The 13,090-nt window shown below is 43.3% G+C and overlaps 1 protein-coding gene across 1 annotated transcript; it reads left to right on the forward strand.

The window, feature by feature from the left end:
- Positions 1 to 745: 745 nt before the first annotated feature.
- Positions 746 to 4,911, forward strand: LOC113041652 (cell surface glycoprotein 1-like). Its single transcript, XM_026200301.1, has 4 exons — positions 746 to 841; positions 924 to 989; positions 1,593 to 1,691; positions 1,782 to 4,911. Exons 1-4 carry the CDS (start codon positions 784 to 786, stop codon positions 4,859 to 4,861), a joined length of 3,303 nt encoding a protein of 1,100 aa, XP_026056086.1. The 5' UTR covers positions 746 to 783; the 3' UTR covers positions 4,862 to 4,911.
- The last annotated feature ends 8,179 nt before the right edge of the window (positions 4,912 to 13,090 follow it).

Genomic DNA, 13,090 nt, shown 5'->3' on the forward strand with positions numbered 1-13,090 from the left:
CTACTAAATATTGTAGAAACATAATTTTCTGTAAAGTTGTTTTGTAACTATTTATTTTGTAAAAAGCGCTATACAAATAAACTTGAATTGAATTGAATTGAGTTGCTTAAGTAGTTTAGCTCATCCAGTACTGGGGCTGTGCTGAAGTTGTGGCCTAGTGGTTAGAGAGTTTGACTCCTAACCGTAGGGTTGTAGGTTCAAGTCTCGGGCTGGCAATACCACGACTGAGGTGCCCTTGAGCAAGACACCGAACCCCCAAACTGCTCACCGGGCTCCGCGGCATAAATTATGCCCACTGCTCTGTGTGTGTGTGTGTGTGTTGACTGCTCTGTGTGTGTGCACTTTGGATTGGTTAAATGCAGAGCCTGAGTATGGGTCACCATACTTGGCTGTATGTCACTTTACTTCACTTTTTGACTCTCTTGGCACTTTTTTGTATTTATCTATTAAAATGTTGTCACTTTAATTCATTTTCACTGTGGCAGATAAATGCTCCTACATTTCCACCACCTTTCATACTGTAGGAGAAACCGTATAGACCATGTTGGATCAATTAAGTAAGTTCAAGTAATTTTATCTTCAATGAACATTTTGAAAATCACAATAGTAAATTCTCAACCAACCAATGTCTGCTGGAGAATGTTAACGAGTGATCCTCTCTTACTAATTTCACTTTAACGAGGGACCCAGGTGATGAAAATTTGTGTTACTTTAAAAACACCTAAATCAACACTTGTTTTAGAGAGCAGTGTTAGATTGTTGAATGGTTAAAATTTTCTGACAATGGCAGTTGCAAATCTGATGTTGTGGGTGTTTTTGTGTTTTCAATTGGTGCTCAATGGTAAGATTGCTTCCACCTTGAAGTAGTATTTTAAACATTTTTTTTATGGATCTTTTTATGTAACCCTATATTTTGTCTTCAGGATTTTCTTCTCCAATTGGGCTTCCTTTACAGCAGCCTGATAGCAATCAAGTGCTTGTGGAGAAAGGTTTGGGTTTTTTTTTTTTTTTTTTTTTTAAATGGGGTATATTGACTCTCTGTGTTAGTGAAACCATAAATCAACAATATAACACTGAAATCTAGCTGTGTGTGCGATTCTCCCCAAAATGCAGTTCAGGTCTAAATTAGCATTAACCATTTGTGTATGATTTAAAACTGAATTCAAATCTGCTTTGCCAGGTGCTGAACCAGATATTATGTCCGGAGGGCTTGCAATGTACAGCTAGAAAATTAAACTTTTGTCTGAAGTGGTTTAACTTAAATGTTTGTGCCTCAAATGTTAAACCCAGGTCTTATCTGAGACGATTGAATTTTAAATGGGCTATTTATTGTAAAAAATTTCATCCATGTAATCTGGGACCGGGTGCAAACATGAGTTTTGGCTGTTGAAATTGAGAATATTGTTCTGATCTCTGTGCTGTGTGGTGGAAGGGCATATTCCAAAAAACCTGCATGTCCACCCCTGGTTTAGTTCCACATTTAACCCTTCAAAAACGCATACATTTAAGTTTGTGTCTTAGTTCCAAAGGGGGGTGTGGGTGGGTTTTTTTTTTTATTAAATGTACTCCAATTCTTGCCTCTTATTTTGCAGATGTGTCCTGTCCTTATGCAAGCCAAAATCCAAACCCGCCAGTGGTAGCACAGTGCAACTTGGCTGTTCTGTTGTCTTTGCAAAATGCATCTGGGCTAGGTATCCAAAATGGTAGCCTCCTATGATATTTTACCGTGATTGGAAAACTAGATTTCTTATTTGACATGTTTTGCACCAAATTTTCTGTAGGTATCGAAGTGACTAACTTGTCTGAAAAGTCTAGCTCTCCCCCTGTCAAGGAATCCAAAACTCTCCCAGTTGCAGAGTCCAGTCCTCCGCCTGCCAAGGAACCCAGCACTATCCCACCTGGGGGACCTTGCATTCTGCATGCTGTGAAACCCAGCCCTCAGCCTGTAAACAATTCCAGTGCTGCTCCAGCAGGGGAGTTTAGCCCTAACACAGTTGTGGAATCCAGCCCCAAGCCTGCCAAGGAATCTAGCAGTCTCCCAGCTGCTGGGTTTAATCCTCTGCCTACTGAGTCTAGCTCCCAACCAGTTACAGAGTCCAGCCCCCGGCCTGACAAGGAGCCCAGCACTATCCCACCTGGGGGTCCTTGCTTTCTGCATGCTGTGAAACCCAGCCCTCAGCCTGTAAACAATTCCAGTGCTGCTCCAGCAGGGGAGTTTAGCCCTAAACCAGTTGTGGAATCCAGCCCCCAGCTTGCCAAGGAGCACAGCACTGTCCCAGGTGGGGAATCAAGCCCTAAGCCTGCCACAGAACCCAGCAGTGTCCCAGTTGGGGAACCTATCTCTCTGCCTGCTGAGAAAGCCAGCCCCAAGCCTGCCACAGAACCCATCACCATCTCAGCAGGGGAACCTATCCCTCTGCCTGCTGAGAAAGCCAGCCCCAAGCCTGCCACAGAACCCATCACCATCTCAGCAGGGGAACCTATCTCTCTGCCTGCTGAGAAAGCAGGCCCCAAGCCTGCCACAGAACCCATCACCATCTCAGCAGGGGAACCTATCTCTCTGCCTGCTGAGAAAGCCAGCCCCAAGCCTGCCACAGAACCCAGCAGTGTCCCAGTTGGGGTACCTATCTCTCTGCCTGCTGAGAAAGCCAGCCCCAAGCCTGCCACAGAACCCATCACCATCTCAGCAGGGGAACCTATCCCTCTGCCTGCTGAGAAAGCCAGCCCCAAGCCTGCCACAGAACCCATCACCATCTCAGCAGGGGAACCTATCTCTCTGCCTGCTGAGAAAGCAGGCACCAAGCCTGCCACAGAACCCATCACCATCTCAGCAGGGGAACCTATCTCTCTGCCTGCTGAGAAAGCCAGCCCCAAGCCTGCCACTGAACCCAGCAGTGTCCCAGTTGGGGTACCTATCTCTCTGCCTGCTGAGAAAGCCAGCCCCAAGCCTGCCACAGAACCCAGCAGTGTCCCAGTTGGGGTACCTATCTCTCTGCCTGCTGAGAAAGCCAGCCCCAAGCCTGCCACAGAACCCATAACCATCTCAGCAGGGAAACCTATCTCTCTGTCTGCTGAGAAAGCCAGCCCCAAGCCTGCCACAGAACCCAGCAGTGTCCCAGTTGGGGAACCTATCTCTCTGCCTGCTGAGAAAGCCAGCCCCAAGCCTGCCACAGAACCCATCACCATCTCAGCAGGGGAACCTATCTCTCTGCCTGCTGAGAAAGCCAGCCCCAAGCCTGCCACAGAACCCATCACCATCTCAGCAGGGGAACCTATCTCTCTGCCTGCTGAGAAAGCAGGCACCAAGCCTGCCACAGAACCCATCACCATCTCAGCAGGGGAACCTATCTCTCTGCCTGCTGAGAAAGCCAGCCCCAAGCCTGCCACAGAACCCAGCAGTGTCCCAGTTGGGGTACCTATCTCTCTTCCTGCTGAGAAAGCCAGCCCCAAGCCTGCCACAGAACCCAGCAGTGTCCCAGTTGGGGTACCTATCTCTCTGCCTGCTGAGAAAGCCAGCCCCAAGCCTGCCACAGAACCCAGCAGTGTCCCAGTTGGGGAACCTATCTCTCTGTCTGCTGAGAAAGCCAGCCCCAAGCCTGCCACAGAACCCAGCAGTGTCCCAGTTGGGGAACCTATCTCTCTGCCTGCTGAGAAAGCCAGCCCCAAGCCTGCCACAGAACCCAGCAGTGTCCCAGTTGGGGTACCTATCTCTCTGCCTGCTGACAAAGCCAGCCCCAAGCCTGCCACTGAACCCAGCAGTGTCCCAGTTGGGGTACCTATCTCTCTGCCTGCTGACAAAGCCAGCCCCAAGCCTGCCACTGAACCCAGCAGTGTCCCAGTTGGGGTACCTATCTCTCTGCCTGCTGAGAAAGCCAGCCCCAAGCCTGCCACAGAACCCAGCAGTGTCCCAGTTGGGGAACCTATCTCTCTGCCTGCTGAGAAAGCCAGCCCCAAGCCTGCCACAGAACCCATCACCATCTCAACAGGGAAACCTATCTCTCTGCCTGCTGAGAAAGCCAGCCCCAAGCCTGCCACAGAACCCAGCAGTGTCCCAGTTGGGGTACCTATCTCTCTGCCTGCTGAGAAAGCCAGCCCCAAGCCTGCCACAGAACCCATCACCATCTCAGCAGGGAAACCTATCTCTCTGCCTGCTGAGAAAGCCAGCCCCAAGCCTGCCACAGAACCCAGCAGTGTCCCAGTTGGGGTACCTATCTCTCTGCCTGCTGAGAAAGCCAGCCCCAAGCCTGCCACAGAACCCAGCAGTGTCCCAGTTGGGGTACCTATCTCTCTGCCTGCTGAGAAAGCCAGCCCCAAGCCTGCCACAGAACCCATCACCATCTCAGCAGGGAAACCTATCTCTCTGCCTGCTGAGAAAGCCAGCCCCAAGCCTGCCACAGAACCCAGCAGTGTCCCAGTTGGGGTACCTATCTCTCTGCCTGCTGACAAAGCCAGCCCCAAGCCTGCCACAGAACCCAGCAGTGTCCCAGTTGGGGAACCTATCTCTCTGCCTGCTGAGAACGCCAGCCCCAAGCCTGCCACAGAACCCAGCAGTGTCCCAGTTGGGGAACCTATCTCTCTGCCTGCTGAGAAATACAATCCTGTCCCAGTGACTGCGTTTAATCATCTGCCTGCTGAGTCTAGCCCCCACCCATTTACAGAATCCAGCACTCTCCAATCAATCTTGGGGGGCAAACTGACTGGATCCAGCCCCCATCCAGTTGTGGAGCCCACTGCTCTCCCCACCCAGGAGTCTATTCCTGACCTTGCCAAGGAGTCCCTCCCTCCATGTGTCATTTCCTGCCTGCTTGACCCAAGATGTGCTAATGCACTGAAGTCTATTAGTGGATATGCTCATCTCTAAATGTGGCATTTTAACATCTGTTTTAAGTCAATAAAACCAGTTATCTTTCCGGTAAAACTGCTTCCTTTTACTTTCTGCATTTGCACAATCAAATCTAAACGCAATGACTTTTGGGGGGGGGGGGGTTTCCCTTTTAAGCCGCAAATCTTTTCTTGAGCCTTATGAATTTCCACAGCTTATGGATTTTTCCAGAGCTTTCTGGGATGACTGAATTCTAGGGGTTGAACATCTTAATTTTAAAATGTCTTCAGGCTGACAATTTAGCATTTATTGAAATATGGGAAAATCTGAAAATTAAGTGATAATTGGTGAAAATTAAGTGATCACCAAATGAAAAGTTGCTTACAGTTGTCTGTGATCAGGCCAGACTTTATGCTGCCATGTCCTAGATTTTGCTACTACTGCCATGGCTAAAAGTTTTGGCAGTGACCAATTTTGCTCTGCAAAGTTTGCTAAAGTTGTGGTATTCATTGTTTCTAGATTGTGTAGAGTGATCAGATGCATCTTAACTGGTTGCAAAAAGAAACCTTTGTTGACAAATACTTCACGTTAGCTTTTTTTTTTTTTTAGGAGAATAACTAGCCAGGTAAAATCAATATCATATTAAGACTGTAAGAGCAGGCTGGTTGCTGTAAAGGAAGCACTTCCAAACATTGTTTTTGTTAGCAATGGTTACTGCCAAAGGTTACTGCTTCGCATCAAAATGGCCGCACATGCAAGGAAATTGCTATAAAGAATATTGCACTTGAAAGAACCATTTACTTATTAAATTAAGTAATAATACTTGATCAAGAACTTCAAGGAGAGAGGTTTAGCTGCAGTCAAGTAGTCTCCAGAGTGTCCAGCAAGCTCCAGGACCATCTCCTCATGAGGAGTCAGCTATGAAATTGTCACCACCGGTGCAGAACTTGCTCAGGAATGGCTGTAGGGTGGTGTGAGAGCATCTGCACACACAGTGAGGCCAAGACTTTTGGAGAACGGCCTGGTGTAGAGAAGGGCAGCAAAGAACCCACTTCTCTCCAAGAAAAACTTCAAGGACATGATATTCAGCAGGAAGTACAAATATTGGACAGCAGACTTTCTCAGCAGACTTGTGAAAAAAAAAATTTCCCTGAAAATCTGAATGACATCTGAAAAATCAACTGTTTGGAGGAGAAAATGTGAATGCTACCATGACTCATGTGTTGTGCCAACAGTGAAGCATCCTGAGACCATCCATGTGTGTGGTTGCTTTTCAACCAAGGCAGTGGGCTCTCTCATTATTCTGTCCAAAAACACTGCCATTAATAAAGAATGGTATCAAAACACCCTCCAAGAGCGACTTCTTCCAATGATCCATGAGCAATTTGGTGATGATCTGTGTTTATTCCAGCAGGATGAAGCACCATGTCACAAAGCAAGAGTGTTAAAGAAGTGGCTTAAAGATCATTACATTGAAATTTTGGATCTGTGGCCATGCAACTCTCCAGATGTCAATCCCACAGAGAACCTGTGGTCAGTCCTTAAAACAAGATTGGATCGCCATCAGTCAGGATTTGAGCCAGAAGCTAATATCCAGCTTGCCAGAGTAGAGCTGTTATCGGGCCTTAAAAATTAAGCTTGACAGGGCCCGAGCATGACAAGTACATTTTGACTGATAGCTTTTAAAAGCTAGAATCATTTTACAGCCTGACATTATTCAAATGTGCGCACGCACACAGGTCTTTTGTCAAGAATTAGTAATTTACATGTTTTAACAATTTATTAATAACTAATGTAAGCTATAGGCCACTTGGAAGTTGGAACAAAGAAATGAAACAAGTATTAAAACAGCATATAAATAGGCAAATGCACAAATAAAATGAGTCTCTCTTAACAAATTAAATGAAGATAAATTCTATATTAAGATTGGCAATATCTTAATATTCAATATTCAATGGCCTCAACACGATGGTGAATAGCATCTGACATTTAATAAAAGAATAATGCCAACATTAGTCTAAATACTCTTGTCTACATTACACATTTAAGCCTCAATTAATATTTAGTTTTAATTTGAAAAACCTTTACTCACCAAGATTAGGCTACATGTTTTTGTGGAGGAAAATGATTGAATCCACTGTGGATGGTATCAGCACGGACCGACGCTTACTGATGTTGTGTCCAGCAGCACTGAACACATTTTCACTGCTGCTGCTACTGACCGGGATGCAAAGTACTGATTAGCAAGTTTTGGGTTTTGATCTTCTACCAGCCACAAACATCCATTTCATTTTCCATGACAACTGTTTCAATGTAGTCTTAGAATAATCAGAATAATCTTCCTGGTCAGCTTGCTGTACATTTTCCCACTCTGCAAAATTTGCTCTGTTTGCTGGAGGAGGATGGGTTCGACTCCTGAGAGCTCTGGGTCTCGTATCTCCACACCTAGTGCACCTGCAGCCATGGATTGGAGAAGAGTGCGAGATTCCTTGGCAATGCATGAGCATGTATGGCAGTCCTGTCTGAGTGGTACAACATTCTCAGCTAATTAAATTTTGGCCAGAGGAATGTTGCAATCTTGTGAGGTCCTGTATTATCACTTTACTCGTGAGCCAGTCTTTGTGCCGTTTACGCATGACACCTTGCTGAGGGGAGTCTAGGACATTAGGCTGACAGTGGCATTTCAGTTTCTCACACCAGAGACACACAAGATTAAGTGTTGGATACTTGTCTCCCTCGAGCTCCCATTAGCCGTGTTTCCACTGTCAGACTTAAACCGGGCATGCTAGTGTGTGCCAGGGCCAGTTGCGTTTCCACTGACACCTCCAGGGCTTAATCGTCGGGGCTTCCTTGGGGCCAACGTTGGGTTTTTTGGCAAGACGAAAACCTTGGGCCAAAGCAAGCCAGCTGGGGCTAGAGGAGGGGTTATGAACAAATGCGAAGTATCTGTCTCCAACAAAGTCTGGAGAGCTCAGCGCTGCAGATCATTTCAGAAAGATAACAGTTTTAACACCAGTATTAAACACTTTTTTAAATAAAGCACTATTCGGACGGGACTAGTTTTCTAAACTACGTTTGAGTTTCGATTCTTACCACCTGACGTCTGTGATTTTCATGTACCAATTCGGACGGGACTAGTATCTCTATTACAGAGGTGGGAGGGTCTGATTTGTGCATCTGGGCGTCACAGAGATCACGCGCTCTGTATGCGTGCATTTAATTCATTCAGAATGATTGCCTTAGTATTATTACACAAAAAATACTAAATGGCTAGTATACCAAACCATGTTAATGTGTGGTTCCTTTAGTTTAACTTGTTTTCCTTTTTTATTTTTTTTTATTAAATGTAATTAAAATATTATGTAACTGAGTAAATAAATGAACGTGAGTAATCTTACCTAATGCTGATATTAACAGTTTACGCGATCTTGCTCTTGATTTTATTATTTGTATTATTTTTTTATCATTATTTATTTGCCGCTAAGCAAATATATCAAACATCTGCGCAGTAAGAGCATCTACGGTAATTCACGTTGGCCAAAACACACAAGGAAACGCGTTGTGAAATAAAATATCACCGGCAATCACAGACATTCGCATTCGGACGGGAATAGTTTTCTCAGAGGATCACTGAGTTTGCTGAAAAACGGTAGGTAATTTGCGCTGGAATTATCACAGAGGTTGTGTGAGAAAAACACAGACGTGGCAGATTCGGACATGATTAAAATCACCAAGTACGTCTGTGAAACGCAGATATCTCTAACGACCCCCTGTAAAACTAGTCCCGTCCGAATAGGGCTTAAGTCAAGCTCAAAACTCACTTTCAGTCAGCAGCGAGTGTTTGCAATAACTTGATCTGATGTGGATTATAATCACCATACAAGACAGAAATATTTATAAACGATGCAAAATTCTGTGCATGCTAGGCATCAACATTACCATAGTAAACATGGTAAATATGACCGCTTGAAGAAATCAAACGTCAACTTCTTATTCTCTATCACAATCTTGTATTTATTTAGTAACTTTTAATATCTGTCACAAGCCTCTTCTCGTCTTGATCATAAAAAAATAAAAAAAATCTCTTTTATAAAAATAGAGATATTATCATTCATTCTAAATGTGACGTATAGGGTACTGTGACTATGAACAAACAGAAACAGACTCGAATGAATAAGCAGGCTATTTTCATAAGAGTTATTTATTTATTTTTAACATAGAAGTAAGTGTATTTCTGTGTGATTAATTTTGAGTCCTGATAAATTAAATCAATATGATCAATGTATCACTTATTCTATAGTTAAAACATCGATGCTTTTGAATTTGAATATATAACAAAGTATGCAAACAAACGGCCGTTTTTATCAAGTTCCTGTGTGATCGCGCATGTTCCAGTGACTTATTTCTTATTAATTTTAAGTTGGTGAAATGATGAGGTTGCATGACGTTGTTCTGAGAGGCGTGTAAAGGGCGTGTTTTAGTGACGTGCAGCGGTGCTTCAGGCCCTGACTGTGGAAACCCTGCGCTACTCTGGCCTCGGTGCTACTGGCCCTGGGCTATGAGCCCCCGCCCGGCACGCTTTAAGCCCTGGCTCGCACTGGCCCGACAGAGGAAATGCAGCTATTGTGCTTCATAGAGTGACTACAGAAAGTCTATCAAAAAGCCCTGTGTGTCCGGTGCTATTTTATCAGTGTGCATGCTCTCCTCTCGTGCCTCCAGCTTTTCATGATGGAGCTCATGATAAATTCTCTGTATAGAAGTCAGTGTGAGGTACACTGTACTGAACCGAGTGTCTCCCATTTGCAGCATTGTTTTTGACAGTTGCGCAACCATCCCTGACTGTTTAATGTACCTGACTAATGATTTAGCAGCAGGAATGGTATCTCTTATGTCCAGCTTTGGATAACTCTGCAATGTCGAGTCCATGGCGCAGTACCGTATTAATGACATGGTCAGTACAGTCCAATCTCTGGTTTGGCCGCAGAGCTTATTTAATGTTTGCCCCCTCATCAGTCACCCATAATATTTTGCTGAGAGAGGAAGCTTTAAGGCCATACTTTGTCTCCAGTAGTTTCAATTTCAAGACGCTGACGTTACGTCTGGTCGTCACGTGGGTCACCCTCAGAGTAAGACGCTCAAAGTTCAAGACGTTCGGTTTGACGTTCGATCGGTCGTTCGATCAGTCGTTCGATTTTGGCACGGTGTGCACGCCATTAAATCTGAACTTTGGCATCTGTCTGCGCCGCATTAACCAATCAGGAGCCTGGTTGCTGCTGTCACGTGGTGAATTGACGTGATAAACAGGGGCAGGCCCATCCGGATAATAAATTATACCATTATAGGCCAGCCCAGCATAAATGATTCAAGTAGGCTACCAGAGTCGTTTGCTAGGTTAAACAAATTAGGATTTTTGAATGACTCATTTGGATAAAGGATTCAACTCTCTCATTAAGATAGAAACTTAGCGGAACTACTGGCAGTATTAGTTTCATCATTAAAAAGTAGACATTTCCTTTTTTTCCATGATTTCATATTTCTACATAATTGTAACATTAAAAACATGAATCTCTTAACATAATTTATGCAATTATAATTTGCTTTTTAAATGCACATGCCATGTCTAAACAGCCTGTGTCAATCCAAAAATTGATTTTATTGATACAGACTTCCTTAAATTTGGTCATAATAGCCATACACCGTGTCTTTGCATTCTGATTGAATTTATTGACCAAATGTAAGAATCTGACAGATAGCTATGAGAATGAATTTAAAAATACAGTTTTTTTCTTTCTCTTAATTTTGATCGTCTCTCAACCGAGTGAGCATCCTGCATTATATTGTATTATAGTCATGTTGCATATTACTTGTTCTAGGAACCTCAAAGCATGTTTAAATGTTTGTGTAATTTGTGCTATTCCATCATGATGTTTGTAGCATAAGTAGGGCCCAAACATAAACTCAAGCCCCCACCCCCCTAAATCCTGTATGTGCATAAAGGCCTCAAATAACCAACAGACATTAAACAAAATATATTATTCATAAGAATTTAAGTTAATAAAAACATCTAATACAAAGACTAAATGTATTATTTAAATGTGTATGATGACAACTGTCGATGCCTGAACATGTTTACATTTAGGTCCATGTAATGCTTTGCAGTGCTTTGTTCAATTTGCAACATCAAAATAACCAAATGAAAAACATTTAGGCTATTTCAATAGATTTTTTTAGGTCAATGAAGGCAAATAATTGGGTAACAAATATCATGCATATTTAAACTATTAATTTTACAGGCTAAAAAATATAGTTTTGGGAAAACTCAGTAAAACTCAGATTTAGCACCACCCACAGGACCCAATCGAAATATCGTTTTTTCTGATTTCTGTGCAAGAACGGGAAAACCGTTATTTTAAAAAATAAAAAAGGAGCTGTTTTCTTGTTTATTTCCATATTCCAAAAACAAATTAACGAATGATACCTGGACCTGTCTGCATTATCTATGTCAGTGGTTCCCAACCTTTTTCAACTCGCGGTCCACACAACCAAACATATATGTTTGCGCGGCCCACTGCAAAAAAAAAAAAAAATGTTGGGTTAATAACTAAGCACTCAGAAGCTAGACTGTTAACTGTATTTATTGAATGAACTAGCGCTGTGCCATATGAAAAAAAAAAAAAAAGCTATCTCGATTTCTTTGATCAATTTTGCCATTTCGGTTTTAAACACGATTTTGACACACACAGATATACTTTACAGTCATAAATGCATTCAGGATGAATTTGAAACACATTTCCAAAAGAAAACCAATTAGAGCTTTATCAAAAAGTTGTAAAATCTCTAAAACAGACAGAAGTCAAAATAATCACTATAAGTAAAGGTGTAAATTCTAGACTTATATGGCAAAAAATACTTTTTTGGGGGGACTTTTTTCTTTTTTGCCATGCATTGTTCATAGAGCTCATTAATTGTAGCGATGCCTCAGGTCTTGAAATACATATGTTATACATTATACGGGTTCACACGTACTCCATCTGAGTACCAGACACACGTGCTCAGATATTAATTATTTTCGCACGTTTTTATTCCTAATCTTTGATCACGTGCAGTGTGAATGCTCTGATCTGTTCACATGGGCTCCGAAAAAAGGCGCACCTTTGCACCTGAACCACTGATCTGTCATATCAATGGTGTGAACCTGGAGTTAGGCATATGCCCAGTCCGTACGGTTCTCGTGCTAGATGCGCTTCATTCTGATTGGATTGGATAGCATACTGCAGGAGGTCAGGGCCGTGGAAAATCGCTTGCTCAAATAAAATCACGCCCCACCTCTCCTAACAGTCCTGCAAACACTCATGTAAGTGAAGTTAAGAGGGGCTGCTTCATTAAGGACTGTTGCAATGCAGGTATCTTCTAGCCATGTTTCATTTGTTTGTGGTTATAAAGTCACTGATTAGAAATGATTTGTTTTTTGTTTTTTGTGAGTGAATGTTTAAAAGTGCCAACTTGATGGCAGTGCTTTGTGTCTCTACATCAATCTTAGTTTGATCAATCAATCAATCACCTTTATTTATATAGTGCTTTAAACAAAATACATTGCGCCAAAGCACTGAACAACATTCATTTTGAAAACAGTGTCTCAATAATGCAAAATGATAGTTAAAGGCAGTTCATCATTGAATTCAGTGATGTCATCTCTGTTCAGTTTAAATAGTGTCTGTTTTAATTTGCAATCAAGTCAATGATATCGCTGTAGATGAAGTGACCCCAACTAAGCAAGCCAGAGGCGACAGCGGCAAGGAACCGAAACTCCATCGGTGACAGAATGGAGAAAAAAACCTTGGGAGAAACCAGGCTCAGTTGGGGTCCGTTCTCCTCTGACCAGACGAAACCAGTAGTTCAATTCCAGACTGCAGCAAAGTCAGATTGTGCAGAAGAATCATCTGTTTCCTGTGGTCTTGTCCTGGTGCTCCTCTGAGACAAGGTCTTTACAGGGGATCTGGATCTGGGATCTAGTTGTCCTGGTCTCCGCTGTCTTTCAGGGCAGTAGAGGTCCTTTCTAGGTGCTGATCCACCATCTGGTCTGGATACGTACTGGATCCGGGTGACTGCAGTGACCCTCTGATCTGGACACAGACTGGATCTGGTGGCTACGGTGACCTCGGAACAAGAGAGAAACAGACAAATATTAGCGTAGATGCCATTCTTCTAATGATGTAGAAAGTACGGTGTTATGTGAAGTGTTCCGGTTCCAGTTTACCTAATTAATGC

Source organism: Carassius auratus, chromosome 23, assembly GCF_003368295.1.
Source record: "Carassius auratus strain Wakin chromosome 23, ASM336829v1, whole genome shotgun sequence".
In the NCBI taxonomy this organism is placed as follows: Eukaryota; Metazoa; Chordata; class Actinopteri; order Cypriniformes; family Cyprinidae; genus Carassius; species Carassius auratus.

What these genes read in the sequence shown, in the direction of transcription:
- LOC113041652 (XM_026200301.1), top strand. Translation starts at nt 784, where the DNA reads ATGGCAGTTGCAAATCTGATGTTGTGGGTGTTTTTGTGTTTTCAATTG. An exon ending in TTTTCAATTGGTGCTCAATG is followed by an intron (nt 842 to 923) that starts GTAAGATTGCTT and finishes TTTTGTCTTCAG; the next exon opens with GATTTTCTTCTCCAATTGGG. An exon ending in TCAAGTGCTTGTGGAGAAAG is followed by an intron (nt 990 to 1,592) that starts GTTTGGGTTTTT and finishes CTTATTTTGCAG; the next exon opens with ATGTGTCCTGTCCTTATGCA.